General features: G+C 47.9%; 1 protein-coding gene across 13 annotated transcripts in view; it reads left to right on the top strand.

The window, feature by feature from the left end:
- Nucleotides 1-19,515, top strand: part of TRIP12 (thyroid hormone receptor interactor 12) — a 1,145,873-nt gene that overhangs the window by 158,728 nt on the left and 967,630 nt on the right. For all 13 annotated transcript variants that reach the window (XM_069213427.1, XM_069213421.1, XM_069213434.1 and 10 more), the window contains one exon: nt 16,334-16,417. In XM_069213427.1, the coding sequence (XP_069069528.1) occupies nt 16,334-16,417 (84 nt within the window). The remainder of the gene's footprint in view (nt 1-16,333; nt 16,418-19,515) is intronic.

The following is a 19,515-nucleotide window of genomic DNA, read 5'->3' as shown; positions in this document are numbered from 1 at the left end:
GGGTGTACTTTCTGTGCTAACTTGTGTCCCCCCCCCCCCCCCCCCCGGTGCCCTACAAAACCCCCCTGGTCTGCCCTCCGAAGGTACTTACCTGCTGGCAGACTGGAACCGGGGCACCCCCTTTTCCATTGAAGCCTATGCGTTTTGGGCACCACTTTAAACTCTGCACCTGACCGGCCCTGAGCTGCTGGTGTGGTAACTTTGGGGTTGCTCTGAACCCCCTACGGTGGGCTACCTTGGACCCAAACTTGAACCCCATAGGTGGTTTACTTACCTGCAAGAACTAACAATTACTTACCTCCCCTAGGAACTGTGAAAATTGCACTAAGTGTCTAGTTTTAAAATAGCTATATGTGTTTTATTTGAAAAGTATATATGCTATTGTGATTATTCAAAGTTCCTAAAGTACTTGCCTGCAATACCTTTCATGCAAAGTATTACATGTAGAATTTGAACCTGTGGTTCTTAAAATAAACTAAGAAAATATATTTTTCTACACAAAAACCTATTGGCCTGAAATTGTCTGAGTGTGTGTTCCTCATTTATTGCTTGTGTGTATGTACAACAAATGCTTAACACTACTCCTTTGATAAGCCTACTGCTCGACCACACTACCACAAAATAGAGCATTAGTATTATCTCTTTTTGCCACTATCTTACCTCTAAGGGGAACCCTTGGACTCTGTGCATACTATTCCTTACTTTGAAGATAGTGGCAAAAAGAGCTAATACTAATGCTCTATTTTGTGGTAGTGTGGTCGAGCAGTAGGCTTATCAAAGGAGTAGTTGTAAGGAAATGCCTCCTTGGCATGGTTGCCCCCTGACTTTTTGCCTGTGCTGATGCTATGTTTACAATTGAAAGTGTGCTGAGGCCTGCTAACCAGGCCCCAGCACCAGTGTTCTTTCCCTAACCTGTACTTTTGTATCCACAATTGGCAGACCCTGGCATCCAGATAAGTCCCTTGTAACTGGTACTTCTAGTACCAAGGGCCCTGATGCCAAGGAAGGTCTCTAAGGGCTGCAGCATGTCTTATGCCACCCTGGAGACCTCTCACTCAGCACAGACACACTGCTTACCAGCTTGTGTGTGCTAGGGAGAACAAAACGAGTAAGTCGACATGGTATTCCCCTCAGGGTGCCATGCCAGCCTCTCACTGCCTATGCAAGTATAGGTCAGTCACCCCTCTAGCAGGCCTTACAGCCCCAAGGCAGGGTGCACTATACCATAGGTGAGGGTACCAGTGCATGAGCATGGTACCCCTACAGTGTCTAAACAAAACCTTAGACATTGTAAGTGCAGGGTAGCCATAAGAGTATATGGTCTGGGAGTGTGTCAAACACGAACTCCACAGCACCATAATGGCTACACTGAAAACTGGGAAGTTTGGTATCAAACTTCTCAGCACAATAAATGCACACTGATGCCAGTGTACATTTTATTGCAAAATACACCCCAGAGGGCACCTTAGAGGTGCCCCCTGAAACTTAACCGACTATCTGTGTAGGCTGACTAGTTCCAGCAGCCTGCCACACTAGAGACATGTTGCTGGCCCCATGGGGAGAGTGCCTTTGTCACTCTGAGGCCAGTAACAAAGCCTGCACTGGGTGGAGATGCTAACACCTCCCCCAGGCAGGAGCTGTAACACCTGGCGGTGAGCCTCAAAGGCTCACCCCTTTGTCACAGCACCGCAGGACACTCCAGCTAGTGGAGTTGCCCGCCCCCTCCGGCCCCGGCCCCCACTTTTGGCGGCAAGGCCGGAGAAAATAATGAGAATAACAAGGAGGAGTCACTGGCCAGTCAGGACAGCCCCTAAGGTGTCCTGAGCTGAGGTGACTCTGACTTTTAGAAATCCTCCATCTTGCAGATGGAGGATTCCCCCAATAGGGTTAGGATTGTGACCCCCTCCCCTTGGGAGGAGGCACAAAGAGGGTGTACCCACCCTCAGGGCTAGTAGCCATTGGCTACTAACCCCCCAGACCTAAACACGCCCTTAAATTTAGTATTTAAGGGCTACCCTGAACCCTAGAAAATTTGATTCCTGCAACAACAAGAAGAAGGACTGCCCAGCTGAAAACCCCTGCAGAGGAAGACCAGAAGACAACAACTGCCTTGGCTCCAGAAACTCACCGGCCTGTCTCCTGCCTTCCAAAGAACTCTGCTCCAGCGACGCCTTCCAAAGGGACCAGCGACCTCTGAATCCTCTGAGGACTGCCCTGCTTCGACGACGACAAACTCCCGAGGACAGCGGACCTGCCCCAAAAAGACTGCAACTTTGTTTCAAGAAGCAGCTTTAAAGAACCCTGCAACTCCCCGCAAGAAGCGTGAGACTTGCAACACTGCACCCGGCGACCCCGACTCGGCTGGTGGAGAACCAACACCTCAGGGAGGACCCCCGGACTACTCTACGACTGTGAGTACCAAAACCTGTCCCCCCTGAGCCCCCACAGCGCCGCCTGCAGAGGGAATCCCGAGGCTTCCCCTGACCGCGACTCTCTGAAACCTAAGTCCCGACGCCTGGAAAAGACCCTGCACCCGCAGCCCCCAGGACCTGAAGGACCGGACTTTCACTGCAGAAGTGACCCCCAGGAGTCCCTCTCCCTTGCCCAAGTGGAGGTTTCCCCGAGGAAGCCCCCCCCTTGCCTGCCTGCAGCGCTGAAGAGATCCCTTGATCTCTCATTGACTTACATTGCGAACCCGATGCTTGTTCTAACACTGCACCCGGCCGCCCCCGCGCTGCTGAGGGTGAAATTTCTGTGTGGGCTTGTGTCCCCCCCCGGTGCCCTACAAAACCCCCCTGGTCTGCCCTCCGAAGACGCGGGTACTTACCTGCAAGCAGACCGGAACCGGGGCACCCCTTTCTCTCCATTGAAGCCTATGCGTTTTGGGCACCACTTTGAACTCTGCACCTGACCGGCCCTGAGCTGCTGGTGTGGTAACTTTGGGGTTGCTCTGAACCCCCAACGGTGGGCTACCTTGGACCAAGAACTGAACCCTGTAAGTGTCTTACTTACCTGGTAAAACTAACAAAAACTTACCTCCCCCAGGAACTGTGAAAATTGCACTAAGTGTCCACTTTTAAAGTAGCTATTTGTGAATAACTTGAAAAGTATACATGCAATTGAAATAATTCAAAGTTCCTAATGTACTTACCTGCAATACCTTTCAAACAAGATATTACATGTTAAATTTGAACCTGTGGTTCTTAAAATAAACTAAGAAAAGATATTTTTCTATAACAACCTATTGGCTGGATTTGTCTCTGAGTGTGTGTACCTCATTTATTGTCTATGTGTATGTACAACAAATGCTTAACACTACTCCTTGCATAAGCCTACTGCTCGACCACACTACCACAAAATAGAGCATTAGTATTATCTCTTTTTACCACTATTTTACCTCTAAGGGGAACCCTTGGACTCTGTGCATGCTATTCCTTACTTTGAAATAGCACATACAGAGCCAACTTCCTACAGTAGTGTTAAGCATTTGTTGTACATACACACAGGCAATAAATGAGGAACACACACTCAGAGACAATTCCAGGCCAATAGGTTTTTGTTATAGAAAAATATATTTTCTTAGTTTATTTTAAGAACCACAGGTTCAAATTCTACATGTAATATCTCATTTGAAAGGTATTGCAGGTAAGTACTTTAGGAAATTTGAATAATCACAATAGCATATATACTTTTTACATAAAACACATTTAGCTGTTTTAAAAGTGGACACAGTGCAATTTTCACAGTTCCTAGGGGAGGTAAAGTAATGTTAGTTCTTACAGGTAAGTAAACCACCTACGGGGTTCCAATTGGGGTCCAAGGTAGCCCACCGTTGGGGGTTCCGAGAAACCCCAAAGTTACCACACCAGCAGCTCAGGGCCGGTCAGGTGCAGAGTTCAAAGTGGTGCCCAAAACGCATAGGCTTCAATGGAGAGAAGGGGGTGCCCCGGTTCCAGTCTGCCAGCAGGTAAGTACCCGCGTCTTCGGAGGGCAGACCAGGGGGGTTTTGCAGGGCACCGGGGGGGACACAAGTCCACACAAAAAGTACACCCTCAGCAGCGCAGGGGCGGCCGGGTGCAGTGTGCAAACAAGCGTCGGGTTTCCAATGGGAGTCAATGGGAGACCAAGGGGTCTCTTCAGCAGTGCAGGCAGGCAAGGGGGGGGCTCCTCTGGGTAGCCACCACCTGGGCAAGGGAGAGGGCCTCCTGGGGGTCACTCCTGCCCTGGAGTTGCGATCCTTCAGGTGCTGGGGCCTGCGGGTGCAGGGTCTTTTCCAGCCGTCGGGATTTTAGAGTCAGGCAGTCGCGGTCAGGGGGAGCCTGGGGATTCCCTCTACAGGCGTCGCTGTGGGGGCTCAGGGGGGACAACTTTGGTTACTCACAGTCTCGGAGTCGCCGGGGAGTCCTCCCTGAGGTGTTAGTTCTCCACCAGTCGAGTCGGGGTCGCCGGGTGCAGTGTTGCAAGTCTCACGCTTCTTGCGGGGATTGCAGGGGTCTTTAAATCTGCTCCTCTGAAACAAAGTTGAAGTCTTTTTGGAACAGGGCCGCTGTCCTCTGGAGTTTCTTGTTTCTCTTGAAGCAGGGCAGTCCTCTGAGGATTCAGAGGTCGCTGGTCCTGGGGAAAGCGTCGCTGGAGCAGGGTTCTTTAGAAGGCAGGAGACAGGCCGGTAGGACTGGGGCCAAAGCAGTTGGTGTCTTCTGTTCTTCTTCTGCAGGGGTCTTTCAGCTCAGCAGTCCTCTTCTTGTAGTTGCAGAAATCTAAATTCTTAGGTTCAGGGGAGCCCTTAAATACTAAATTTAAGGGCGTGTTTAGGTCGGGGGGGGGGGGGGGTTAGTAGCCAATGGCTACTAGCCCTGAGGGTGGGTACACCCTCTTTGTGCCTCCTCCCAAGGGGAGGGGGTCACAATCCTATCCCTATTGGGGGAATCCTCCATCTGCAAGATGGAGGATTTCTAAAAGTTAGAGTCACTTCAGCTCAGGACACCTTAGGGGCTGTCCTGACTTGTCAGTGACTCCTCCTTGTTATTCTCATTATTTCCTCCGGCATTGCCGCCAAAAGTGGGGCCGTGGCCGGAGGGGGCGGGCAACTCCACTAGCTGGAATGCCCTGCGGTGCTGGAACAAAGGGGGTGAGCCTTTGAGGCTCACCGCCAGGTGTTACAGCTCCTGCCTGGGGGAGTTGTTAGCATCTCCACCCAGTGCAGGCTTTGTTACTGGCCTCAGAGTGACAAAGGCACTCTCCCCATGGGGCCAGCAACATGTCTCGAGTGTGGCAGCCTGCTAGAACCAGTCAGCCTACACAGGTAGTTGGTTAAGGTTTCAGGGGGCTGCTCTAAGGTGCCCTCTGGGGTGTATTTTACAATAAAATGTACACTGGCATCAGTGTGCATTTATTGTGCTGAGAAGTCTGATACCAAACTTCCCAGTTTTCAGTGTAGCCATTATGGTGCTGTGGAGTTCGTGTTTGACAGACTCCCAGACCATATACTCTTATGGCTACCCTGCACTTACAATGTCTAAGGTTTGGCTTAGACGCTTTAGGGGCACAGTGCTCATGCACTGGTGCCCTCACCTATGGTATAGTGCACCCTGCCTTAGGGCTGTAAGGCCTACTAGAGGGGTGACTTATCTATACTGCATAGGCAGTGTGAGGTTGGCATGGCACCCTGAGGGGAGTGCCATGTCGACTTACTCGTTTTGTCCTCACCAGCACAGACAAGCTGGCAAGCAGTGTGTCTGTGCTGAGTGAGGGGTCCCCAGGGTGGCATAAGATATGCTGCAGCCCTTAGAGACCTTCCCTGGCATTAGGGCCCTTGGTACCAGGGGTACCAGTTACAAGGGACTTACCTGGATGCCAGGGTGTGCCAATTGGGGAATCAAAAGTTCAGGTTAGGGAAAGAACACTGGTGCTGGGGCCTGGTTAGCAGGCCTCAGCACACTTTCAATTCAAAACATAGCATCAGCAAAGGCAAAAAGTCAGGGGGTAACCATGCCAAGGAGGCATTTCCTTACAGTAACTAAAGACTATTTCTCAGTTGATTAAAAATGCAACCGTCTTTTGCCATCAGAAAGCTGGTCGACCATTGGATGCTAAGGTGCGTGCACATTCCACCAGAGCCGTATCAACGTCCTGTGCATTGTTCTCAGGTGTATTGATACCGGACATTTGTTGAGCTGCAATGTGGAAGACAGCATATACTTTCACAAGGCACCATTTCCTGGACACACAGGCGCTCTGGGATGCAGCGGTTGGAAAAGCAGTCCTTTAGACATCTGTTCCAATGAAGGTGTGCCATTTGTTGTTCCCTCCATCCGCTTGTACAGTTTCATGTCACATTTGCTATAGCCTAATAACTTTCCGTTCTCCAGACTCTAAAAAACAAGCATAAGCTGTAAGAACTGTTCACACTGTCTCTTAAATAACAGTATGTTGATATTGTACACACACAAAATGTGCTACTCACTGATTGATTGCCATTTTGATTCAACATGTGAATCTATGAGACTTCCAATACTTTAGTAAGAAATAAGTTACTTACCTGTAACTGTAGTTCTCCAGTATTGGAAACTTTCATAGATTCTCATACGACCCACCCACCTCCCCTGAGGAGCTCACCTTCATTCTCTCAATAGTTCATATATTACAGCACCAAAGTTTGGAAAATCTGAGGGAAGGCAGCTCCTCACAGTGGGTGTTCCAGAGTGTGGTGGACTCTAGAATTTGGCCCTTTTTTACAAAATGAATGTGATATGTTTCTAAGATAAAGGCCTAATGCATGTAATGTTTATATGCATTTGAGCATAGCTTCTGTATTAACACCGGGGACTCCCATCTCGACGACGGGGAAGGATTCAAGCATGTGAATCTATGAAAGTTTCCAGTACTGGAGAACTACAGTTACAGGTAAGTAACTTATTTCTTCTCCTTTGTTGTTATCCAAGAATCATAACACTTTTTTTTGCAGATGTGCTACAAAAAGTAAAAGGTGTTTAATTTGTGTAATGGAATTAAGTGTTCAACATTGGATTGGATTTCTATGGTTTTTAATCTTCCTATGTCTCACTGCCTTTTCAAATTTCATCTGCATGGTGTGCGCTGTGCTTACAAAGTCATTTGTTAATAAAGATTCAGAATCCTATTTGCACCCAAGTAGTAAGTGTCACCTTTTTCCTAAGAAATGTTAGTATGTGGCAACAACGCTAGCTCAGGCTTAGTATTATTTCCATGTACATTTTCTCCTCCCTGGAGGGCCTTTCGTATCTCACAGTGAATATGGAACACACAATGAAATATGATTGCAGTCTTGCAGATAACACTTGTCATACAATTTGCTGAAATCCTATCATAATTACAGTCCGGTCCACGTTCAGTTGGCTGCGTCACACAATTAACTTTGTTTTAATATGTAGCAGCCTGTGTCATTGCTAGTCATTGCTTCATATACTGAAGTGCAACATCAAGCACTAGTCATTGTCATCATGTGGACAGTTAGCCCCTAATATGGCAGTGTAGGAAGTTGTCTCTGTATGTGCTATTTCAAAGTAAGGAATAGCATGCACAGAGTCCAAGGGTTCCCCTTAGAGGTAAAATAGTGGTAAAAATAGATAATACTAATGCTCTATTTTGTGGTAGTGTGGTCGAGCAGTAGGCTTATCCAAGGAGTAGTGTTAAGCATTTGTTGTACATACACATAGACAATAAATGAGGTACACACACTCAGAGACAAATCCAGCCAATAGGTTTTTATATAGAAAAATATCTTTTCTTAGTTTATTTTAAGAACCACAGGTTCAAATTCTACATGTAATATCTCATTCGAAAGGTATTGCAGGTAAGTACTTTAGGAACTTCAAATCATAAAAATTGCATGTATACTTTTCAAGTTATTCACAAATAGCTGTTTCAAAAGTGGACACTTAGTGCAATTTTCACAGTTCCTAGGGGAGGTAAGTATTTGTTAGGTTAACCAGGTAAGTAAGACACTTACAGGGCTTAGTTCTTGGTCCAAGGTAGCCCACCGTTGGGGGTTCAGAGCAACCCCAAAGTCACCACACCAGCAGCTCAGGGCCGGTCAGGTGCAGAGTTCAAAGTGGTGCCCAAAACACATAGGCTAGAATGGAGAGAAGGGGGTGCCCCGGTTCCGGTCTGCTTGCAGGTAAGTACCCGCGTCTTCGGAGGGCAGACCAGGGGGGTTTTGTAGGGCACCGGGGGGGACACAAGTCCACACAGAAATTTCACCCTCAGCAGCGCGGGGGCGGCCGGGTGCAGGGTAGAAACAAGCGTCGGGTTTTCAATGTTAGTCTATGAGAGATCTCGGGATCTCTTCAGCGCTGCAGGCAGGCAAGGGGGGGATTCCTCGGGGAAACCTCCACCTGGGCAAGGGAGAGGGACTCCTGGGGGTCACTTCTCCAGTGAAAGTCCGGTCCTTCAGGTCCTGGGGGCTGCGGGTGCAGGGTCTCTCCCAGGCGTCGGGACTTTAGGTTCAAAGAGTCGCGGTCAGGGGAAGCCTCGGGATTCCCTCTGCAGGCGGCGCTGGGGGGGCTCAGGGGGGACAGGTTTTGGTACTCACAGTATCAGAGTAGTCTTGGGGTCCCTCCTGAGGTGTTGGATCGCCACCAGCCGAGTCGGGGTCGCCGGGTGCAGTGTTGCAAGTCTCACGCTTCTTGCGGGGAGCTTGCAGGGTTCTTTAAAGCTGCTGGAAACAAAGTTGCAGCTTTTCTTGGAGCAGGTCCGCTGTCCTCGGGAGTTTCTTGTCTTTTCGAAGCAGGGGCAGTCCTCAGAGGATGTCGAGGTCGCTGGTCCCTTTGGAAGGCGTCGCTGGAGCAGGATCTTTGGAAGGCAGGAGACAGGCCGGTGAGTTTCTGGAGCCAAGGCAGTTGTCGTCTTCTGGTCTTCCGCTGCAGGGGTTTTCAGCTAGGCAGTCCTTCTTCTTGTAGTTGCAGGAATCTAACTTTCTAGGGTTCAGGGTAGCCCTTAAATACTAAATTTAAGGGCGTGTTTAGGTCTGGGGGGTTAGTAGCCAATGGCTACTAGCCCTGAGGGTGGGTACACCCTCTTTGTGCCTCCTCCCAAGGGGAGGGGGTCACAATCCTAACCCTATTGGGGGAATCCTCCATCTGCAAGATGGAGGATTTCTAAAAGGTAGAGTCACTTCAGCTCAGGACACCTTAGGGGCTGTCCTGACTGGCCAGTGACTCCTCCTTGTTTTTCTCATTATTTTCTCCGGCCTTGCCGCCAAAAGTGGGGCCTGGCCGGAGGGGGCGGGCAACTCCACTAGCTGGAGTGTCCTGCTGGGTTGGCACAAAGGAGGTGAGCCTTTGAGGCTCACCGCCAGGTGTGACAATTCCTGCCTGGGGGAGGTGTTAGCATCTCCACCCAGTGCAGGCTTTGTTACTGGCCTCAGAGTGACAAAGGCACTCTCCCCATGGGGCCAGCAACATGTCTCGGTTTGTGGCAGGCTGCTAAAACTAGTCAGCCTACACAGATAGTCGGTTAAGTTTCAGGGGGCACCTCTAAGGTGCCCTCTGGGGTGTATTTTACAATAAAATGTACACTGGCATCAGTGTGCATTTATTGTGCTGAGAAGTTTGATACCAAACTTCCCAGTTTTCAGTGTAGCCATTATGGTGCTGTGGAGTTCGTGTTTGACAGACTCCCAGACCATATACTCTTATGGCTACCCTGCACTTACAATGTCTAAGGTTTTGTTTAGACACTGTAGGGGTACCATGCTCATGCACTGGTACCCTCACCTATGGTATAGTGCACCCTGCCTTAGGGCTGTAAGGCCTGCTAGAGGGGTGTCTTACCTATACTGCATAGGCAGTGAGAGGCTGGCATGGCACCCTGAGGGGAGTGCCATGTCGACTTACTCATTTTGTTCTCACTAGCACACACAGGCTTGTAAGCAGTGTGTCTGTGCTGAGTGAGGGGTCTCTAGGGTGGCATAAGACATGCTGCAGCCCTTAGAGACCTTCCTTGGCATCAGGGCCCTTGGTACTAGAAGTACCAGTTACAAGGGACTTATCTGAATGCCAGGGTGTGCCAATTGTGGATACAATGGTACATTTTAGGTGAAGGAACACTGGTGCTGGGGCCTGGTTAGCAGGGTCCCAGCACTCTTCTTAGTCAAGTCAGCATCAGTATCAGGCAAAAAGTGGGGGGTAACTGCAACAGGGAGCCATTTCTTTACAGGCAGTCTTTCCTTCATGTAACCAGTTTACCCCCCACAAACACCATTCAGTGCTGCTGTGATGTGTCTCCTGCATATTCCACCAATACTGTGATGTACTTCAGGGATTTGAAATTTGCCAGTGAACACCATGATGTGCCCTTCGCACCGCATCTGCCGTTTTGTGCTATAATGTGCGTTCGACTTCTGCCTTACAAGACTTGGAGCTATAGTGTACTCCAGGGATCACCTTTGACATTGTATGCATATAATATGCCAGTGTTATCCTGAAATGACATTTAAAGCCATGATGTGCTCCAGGTATTCAAAGGCCATGACTTGCTGCTGCAGATACTTTTCCCTATTCCAGTTGTCAGTAGGTAGTTAAAGTTAGGACCTCCTTTCCAAAGGAAAAGCTTTTGGTTTGCTTATAACTTTGCCGCTGGCGGACAAATCTTTGTAAAATTTTCCCAAAAAGTGCTTTATTTTGTCTAGTTCATATACACACATCCTATGTACACCCCCCGTCCCCACCAGACGCTGACACTTCAGTGACTGCACCATTTATTTCTCTTGAGTTCATCTTCTTCAGTGTTAGGCTTTTTAAAATTATAATAAGTGTGAAACATAACAAGTAATGTTTGTTGAACTGTGATCTCAACAGCAATGGCTAAGAGAAGAAACACGGGACCAGCCCTTTGGAACACACAGTAGATATTCAGTCAAATTCAGTTTAAATCTAGTTAACAGGAATTGGTGGTAGTTTTGGTGCCAAAGCCAGATAAGGTTCAATAGAGACCACAGTTAATAGGAGAATAAAAGATATAACTGATAATTCACACAATTCCCCATCTTATCTAAAGACAGTTCTATGCATTAGAAAGGCTTTTTAAGCTAATGTCAAGTCGGATTTAAAGAGTCTGGTTCAAGAAACAAAGTAATATGCTTACAACCATAGTTAAGTCCAGTTTCCTGGTTAAACCAGGCTGAAAGCCAGAGTAAAAGATTTTGTAATTTAAGGAGGTTGCAAATACAGCCCTTGTCCTAGCACCTCATAAACATTAAAACAGGGGCAACTCTGGGGTAAAGACGAAGCATCCATAAAACTTACTTTCTTCAGTTTACAAATATGTATGTTAGAATCCCCTAAAAGTGTGATAAAGTAACGATTCTTAGTGAGGTGCCTATACTACCACAAAAAATAATCCGGAAATCAGTAAATTATAAAAACTAACTTACCTTACCTAAAATGTGAAAAACATAATAAAACTACAGAAAAATTGCTTGAGAAAGTATTGATTACAGTATGCGGCATGGAAGAATACAGTGCAACTGTCAGTAGACCACTTCCAAGTGAAACCACTCAAAAATAATTTGATACTGACCAAGTTTGTTTAAAAAAAATACATAAATAAATACATTCAAACAATTCAAAAAGTTAATCCCTTCATTCTCCCTTTTGAGGTGTAATCCTGTGACGTTGCAGTTTAAGATGTTTAGTGTGCCCAAAGCAGGGGAATATGTTGTTGGAATAATATTGCCAAGCAAAAACTTCAGATATACTGGAAGTTGGGATTCCAGAGTTAAAAGCAGTTGCTGAGGCATGAGTAAAATGGAATGCAAGATATGGTCTGGGTTGTAATGCAGAACTAGGTTTTTAGGATTAGCCCAAAGGCAAGGCCTGTACCCTGGTTGAAAATAAGAGGATGAGATAATCGAGACAAGCTAGATCAGGCTGACCGAAATTAATCACTATGCAGTCACCCAAACCTTAAATGTTTAGGCTGAAGGCCAATCTAGGGAGTTCATCAGACCATCTTACTGTGGCAAAACAAAATTTCAACACCTCCAATCTGACGATCAATCCAGTCTTCCATCTTGCTCATAAGTTGGTAATAGGATTCTGTGCTGCTGTGGGTAAGAGATGGAACGTAGGCTAAAATTACAAAATAGTAGGTCATCTTATGTGGTAAATATATTGTTGAAAGGGATGTAGAAGGGGAAGTAGCAACAATCATGAAGTACGTTATTAGGTGGCGCTGAGCATAAATCACTTGCAGGAGTGGTAGATGAAGAAGCTAAGGGACGGGAGGGAGGAGTGAAAGTGGGCACACCAACTTAATTTCTAAAACTTGAATTTCTTGTTGGTTTCTCCCTAGAGGTTCTATGTGTATAATTTATGCAAGCCTGAAAAGGGGTGGTTGGGGTAGGGGGGAAGGGGTCAGTTGTAGGGGGTTGCTAAAGGCCAGCGCAGGGAGCCGATGGCCTGGCAACCGACCCTGCCACCAAGAAGGCAAGACAAGTGGCTCTCAATCGTCGTAAGAGGAATGGACCCCTGCCAGCAGTAGTGGTTGTCTGAGTGCAACTACCTTCAGTTTATTGTGATAGTCCTGAAGACAGTCTAAGCTGCCACTCCTCTCGCATTCTTTGCCCCCTGGCATATTCAAGTAAACATAGACAGCCTCCCAACCTGCTACCTCCTGTAGGAAGGTAGCCTCTTTCTAGCCTTGTTACCCCCACATTTGGCCTGTTTGTGAGTATATGTCGGGGTGTTTTTACTGTCTCACTGGGATCCTGCTAGCCAGGGCCCAGTGCTCATATGTTTGTGTCCTATGTGTTCCCTGTGTAGTGCCTAACTGTATCACTGAGGCTCTGCTAACCAGAACCTCCGTGTTTATGCTCTCTGCTTTCTAAATTTGTCACGGCAGGCTAGTGACTAATTTTACCAATTCTCATTGGCACACTGGAACAACCATATAATTCCCTTGTATTAGGTACCCAGGGTATTAGGTAGGGTTCCAGGAGATCCCTATGGGATGCAGCATTTCTTTTGCCACCTATAGGGAGCTCAGACAATTCTTACACATGACTGCCACTGCAGCCTGAGTGAAATAACGTCCACGTTATTTCAGAGCCATTTTCACTCCACATAAGTAACTTATAATTCACCTATATGTCTAACCCTCACTTGGTGAAGGTTAGGTGCCAAGTTACTTAGTGTGTGGGCACCCTGGCACTAGCCAAGGTGCCCCCACATCGTTCAGGGCAAATTCCCCGAGCTTTGTGAGTGCGGGGACACCATTACACGTGTGCACTGCACATAGGTCACTACCTATGTGTAGCGTCACAATGGTAACTCCGAACATGGCCATGTAACATGTCTAAGATCATGGAATTGTCACCCCAATGCCATTCTGGTGTTGGGGGGACAATTCCACGATCCCACAGGTCTCTAGCACAGAACCCGGGTACTGCTAAACTGCCTTTCCGGGGTTTCCACTGCAGCTGCTGCCAACCCCTCAGACAGGATTCTGCCCTCCTGGGGTCTGGGCAGCCCCAGCCCAGTAAGGCAGAACAAAGGATTTCCTCTGAGAGAGGGGGGTTTACACCCTCTCCCTTTGGAAATAGGTGTGAAGGGCTGGGGAGGAGTAGCCTCCCCAGCCTCTGAAAATGCTTTGATGGGCACAGAGGGTGCCCATCTCTGCATTAGCCAGTCTACACCGGTTCTGGGATCCCCCCAGCCCTGCTCTGGCACGAAACTGGACAAAGGAAAGGGGAGTGACCACTCCCCTGACCAGTACCTCCCAGGGGAGGTGCCCAGAGCTCCTCCAGTGTGTCCCAGACCTCTGCTATCTTGGATTCAGAGGTGTTGGGGGCACACTGGACTGCTCTGAGTGACCAGTGCCAGCAGGTGACGTCAGAGACCCCCTCTGATAGGCTCTTACCTCTCTCAGTAGCCAATCCTCCTTTCTTGGTAGCCAAATCTCCTTTTCTGGCTATTTTAGGGTCTCTCCTCTGGGGTATTCTTCAGATAACGAATGCAAGAGCTCACCAGAGTTCCTCTGTACTTCCCTCTTCGACTTCTGCCAAGGATCGACCGCTGACTGCTCCAGGATGCCTGCAAAAACGCAACAAAGTAGCAAGACGACTACCAGCAACATTGTAGCGCCTCATCCTGCCGGCTTTCTTGACTGTTTCCTGGTGGTGCATGCTCTGGGGCTTGTCTGCCTTCACCCTGCACTGGAAGCCTAGAAGAAATCTCCAGTGGGTCGACAGAATCTTCCCCCTGCTTACGCAGGCACCAAAAGACTGCATCACCGGTCCTCTGGGTCCCCTCTCATCCTGACGAGCGTGGTCCCTGGAACACAGGAACTCTATCCACGTGACTCCCATAGTCCAGTGATCCTTCAGTCCAAGTTTGGTGGAGGGAAGTCCTTACCTCCCCACACTAGACTGCAAACCTGTGTACTGCGTGATTTGCAGCTGTTCCGGCTTCTGTGCTCTTCTCCAAGGATTCCTTTGTGCACAGCCTAGCATGGGTCCCCAGCACTCAGTCCTGTAGTGCTTAACCCTCTGAGTTGGACTCTGACGTCGTGGGACCCTCCTGTGTGACTCTGAGCCACCTCCGGTTCACAAATCTTCGAAGTGCCTGCTCCATTACTTCTGCGGTGCTGCCTGCTTCTGTGGGGGCTCTCTGAGTTGCTGATCGCCCCCTCTGTCTCCTCCTACAAGGGGCGACATCCTGGTCCTTCCTGGTCCCCAGCAGCACCCAAAAACCTCTACCACGACCCTTGTAGCTAGCAAGGCTTGTTTGCGGTATTTCTGCGTGGGACCTTCAGCACGCCGTGGGACATCTTCCATCCAAAGGAGAAGTTCCTATCTCTCTTCATTGTTGCAGAATCCTAAGCATCTTCCATCCGGAGGCAGCTTCCTTGCACCTTCATCCGGGGTTTCCTGGGCTACTGCCCCCCCCCCCCCCATCCCCCCCCTCCTGGACACTATTGCAACTCTTGGACTTGGTCCCCTTGCCTTGCAGGTCCTCAGGTCCAGGAATCCGTCTTCAGTGTTTGCTGGTGTTTGTGGTTCTTGCAGAATCCCCCTATCACGACTATTGTGACCTATTGGAGTTGTAGGGGTACTTTACTCCTACTTTTCAGGGTCTTGGGGTGGGGTATATTGGAAACCCTGAGTGTTTTCTTACAGTCCGAGTGACCCTCTACAAGCTCCCATAGGTCTGGGTTCCATTTGTGATTCGCATTCCACTTTTGGAGTATATGGTTTGTGTTGCCCCTATGTTCACCTATTGCATCCTATTGTAATTCTACATTGTTTGCATTACTTTTCTTACTATTACTTACCTGTTTTGGGCTTGTGTATATTACTCATCTTCTAACTGCGGGTACTCACTTAGATACTTGTGGCATATTGTCACTAAAATACCTTTTATTTTTAGTAACTCTGAGTATTGTGTTTTCTTATGATATTGAGCTATATGATATACGTGGTATAGTAGGAGCTTTGCATGTCTCCTAGTTCAGCCTAAGCTTTGATATAGCTACCTTCTATCAGCCTAAGCTGCTAGAAACACCTCTATTCTACTAATAAGGGATAACTGACCTGGCACAGGGTGTAAGTACCACAAGGTACCCACTATAAGCCAGGCCAGCCTCCTACACCTCCCCCCTCCAAGCAACAAAATTAGAGGTTGGGGGAGGGGAGGAAGGCATAAAAGGGAGGCAGCATAATACTTTCATAATAACTATGAGACGTGTTACAAATTCACTTTGCATATGAGTCACTCCAGTTCCTAATCTGTGGCATCAATGATAGACACTCTGACTGTGTTTGAAAATATTCCTGGGTGTTGAGCATTACGTTAGAATCCTCTAAAGTTCTATCTGGACACACCAGAATCTTTCCAGTCTGATGGATGCTGGATTGAGGAGTCAAATCCACCGAGTAGCACCTGAATCTGGCTGTTCTACGACTGGCAGGACTCCCCATTAGTTTATGGCCTGAAGGGTCCTGCTGCACAGCCCCTGAAAGCATGTCCAGCCAGCCCAAGTCCTTCTTATGGCTCCGGATTGTGCACTGAGAGTCTGATATCCTGAGCTTCTGAACATGAGAATCTGTCCTCCATTCAGACTTCTGTCGCAGCAGCAGGACTGGGTTCTGCAAATGAACATACGCACGTTCCCACTTCATAGATAACCTGACCTTGCCTGTCAGTCCTTCCTACTGTCTTTGTTGAGGTTGAGCCAGCCTAGAGGAAGGGGTAATTTTGTTTGATAAATGTTTATATGTGGTTGATGCAAAGTTGTTTTCATTGCATCCCACTTGGCTATTGAAGTTTTTTAATTTTGGTAATGTCTTATTTTCCAGCTTCTAGTTCAGTTGCTGGGGCTGTGGGCCTGACCACTTCTGGAGAGAGCGAGTCAGATGATTCAGAAATGGGAAGGCTGCAAGGTATGAGTTATTTACATGTTAAGTGTTTTACTTCATTTCAGTGGGCTTGGTGTAGCATGAACTTTTTAATTTTTTTTATTAATGTATGCCGAGTTATCATGGTTAATATTTTGCCTATTTCTGTTGCCACACTTGACTCTTGCTTTTTTGTTTCATTCTGATGTAAATTACGTCTTTACAGATTTGTTTTCAGGTCAGGTAAGTGTGGCGAAAAGTAAAAGTAGTAGATGTCACTTGCTATGAAAACTCTACAAAGCCTGTACTGTCCTTCCACTCCACCAACAGAAACCAAACCAGTGTTCCATGTGGAAAAACAAACACTTATCTCGGAGTGAAACTAGCAGGAATGTTATTTGCAGAGAACTAAAGAAAGTGCTTCTGCATACATTTACTGAAATGGCCTGTAAATGAGCATTGATACAACCAGTTGGTCTGGCAGTGGCCTCTGTCCTTTTAGCTTTACCAAACTTGTTTTGAAGGGGTGTGTGTGTGGTCTGGTGTGGTATGTGGGTGGGTGGGTGCACCCACCAAGCACAGTTTATTCCTCGAAAATGCAACTGAAAATATTACATTTTTCTTGGAGAGGGAGGATGTGTGGCCCCAGGGGCCAAGTCCTCTGGGGCCCAGCCTAAACATTGAATTTTTTGGTGGTGGGAGAGTGGGGTGGGAAAACTTCATTTAGATTAGCCCTGGAGAGGTGGTGGTCCCCAGGGCTTGCAGGTTGCCCCACCCCCGCATTGAAAATTTCTCCACCTGAGGGCTGCTTTTAAACAAGCGTGGTAGCCCACAACTTTTTAAAAAAAATAATTAAATAAATAATAAACTTCTGCGGATCCGCATGCTACTACTGCTGAAAATGTAAAAGAAACAAAAAAACGTATTTTTGTTTTTGCTCTGGTGGTGGTCCATCTTCCCCTCTCCTGTTCTGGCATACTGCGTGGAAGCCTGATGGATCGGACGCCTTTTAGATTTTTCCCTAGGTGCCACGCTAAATTTCCCTACACAGAACAACACCTGGTTTGTAATCTGTCTTTCTTCTGATCACAAAGAAGAAGCTTGCGATGCCTGTCGGTCATTTTGATCCAAGAAGACCCTGTGTGATCGGAGAGCCACAAGATTAGAGATGGCGTCAAAGTACAGAACATCTCGACGTCCTGGAGGAAGAACAGGCGCAGACAGCGGTCTCCATCAGAGACACCGACTCAAACAATATTCAAAAGAAGATAGGCCTATCACTGCTGCACAGCAGGTGAGTAGGTCTGCCCCTACACCCACATGTAAAAAAAAAAAACTAAAAAAAAACATTGAATGCCTTAGCTACACCACTGGCAGAGGGCCATGGTTCGACCTGAAAAAAAAGACTATCGTCGACCGACCTTCGGGTTCGGCGCCGAAAAAGGCCACTCCTCCGTCAACATCGGAGTTGAGTAAATCTGTAAAGAGTTCTGCCTCGGACTCGAGTGAGGGTCCTCACTCCTCGGAGTCGAAGCCTCAACGCCCTGCATCGGAGCTGAAACAACCGACTCCATTTTCGGGACTGAAAAATCTTCCATCTTCGGAACCAAAAAAATCTTATTCTGAAGAGCAAGGACTTTCGAACTATCTCAAACAGAGTTCGAAATCACTGCAGGAACAGTCTTGCAGACCTTCTGATTAGAACACTGAGATTCAGCAGGTCCTTGAGGTTATGGATGAGAAACTATCCAGGATTCACATCCATAAAGAGTCTGGCAGAATAATTACTGCTCCTCCTCTGCAAACCAAAAGGAAGCTTGGCCATCTCCTCCAGATGACGCTACCTCTTATCAGGAGCTTATTGGCAGGGCTGCTACATATCACCAGGTCACTCTGTATAAGAACCCATAGAGGAATTTTTATCTGAGACCCTTTCCAAATCACATAGGGCAACATATCTTCCTGTTCTCAAGGGTATGTTATGTTAAGCCCTGCAGATATATATATCTTCGATGGCATGTGTAGCTGCAGATACACATGGTGTGCACATCCCGCCATCTGTTGTTGGGCTCGGAGTGTTACAAGTTGTTTTTCTTCGAAGAAGTCTTTTTTCGAGTCACGAGACCGAGGGACTCCTCCCATTTCGACTCCATTGCGCATGGGCGTCGACTCCATCTTAGATTGTTTTTTTTTCCGCCATCGGGTTCGGACGTGTTCCTTTTCGCTCCGTGTTTCGGGTCGGAAAGTTAGTTAGAATCTCGGAAAAATCGTCGGTATTGTTTGAGTTCGGTATCGGGTTAGTTACAACAGATCGACACCGAATTAAGAAGAGCTCCGGTGGCCCTTCGGGTTTTTTTCCCCTCCCCGTCGGGGCCTGGTCGGCCCGGCCACGTGTCTCTTCAAGGCTGATGGAACGGACCCCATTCCGCTTCTGTCCAAAATGCCATAACAAGTATCCATATACAGATCAACATCTGGTCTGTAACTTGTGTTTGTCACCAGAACACAAGGAGGATACTTGTGAGGCCTGTCGAGCGTTTCGGTCCAGGAAGACACTCAGGGACCGAAGAGCAAGAAGACTGCAAATGGCGTCGGCGCCGACAGGACAAGAGCGTTTCGAGGAGGAGGAAGAAACATTCTCCACCCAGGATTCAGACTCTGAGGAGATCGATCCCGAGGAAACGCCGAAAACCGTGAGTAAGACGTCGAAACCAAGAACTCACGAGAAAAGCGCTAAAGCCCAGGGGACGCCACCGCCAACAGGCCATGGCTTAACCCGAAAAATAGGTGACCGTTCATCGGCACCGAAAAAGGGCGAGCTGGTGTCGAAGTCATCCGACTCCGGTCGAGATACCGGCACACAGCAATCTCGGGCCCGAGATAGTGGCTCAGAGAAGATTTGGCACTGAGACAGCGGCACCGAAACGGGTCGGCACTGAGAGTGCACGACGCCAAAAGTAAAGAAGGTTTCGTCGGAGCCAAAAAAAGCAGCCGAAAAGGTTTCGGTACCGAAATATCCGGTCTCGGAACCGAAAACAAGTTACTACACTGAGGAACAAGGACTGTCAACACAAATGAAGACACATAGATTTGGACAGGAATTAGAGACAATAGAGCCAGATCACACACAGACGGCTCTTTAT

The sequence above is a fragment of the Pleurodeles waltl genome, chromosome 11, assembly GCF_031143425.1.
Source record: "Pleurodeles waltl isolate 20211129_DDA chromosome 11, aPleWal1.hap1.20221129, whole genome shotgun sequence".
Taxonomy (NCBI): domain Eukaryota; kingdom Metazoa; phylum Chordata; class Amphibia; order Caudata; family Salamandridae; genus Pleurodeles; species Pleurodeles waltl.
This window is presented reverse-complemented; position numbering and strand designations above follow the sequence as displayed.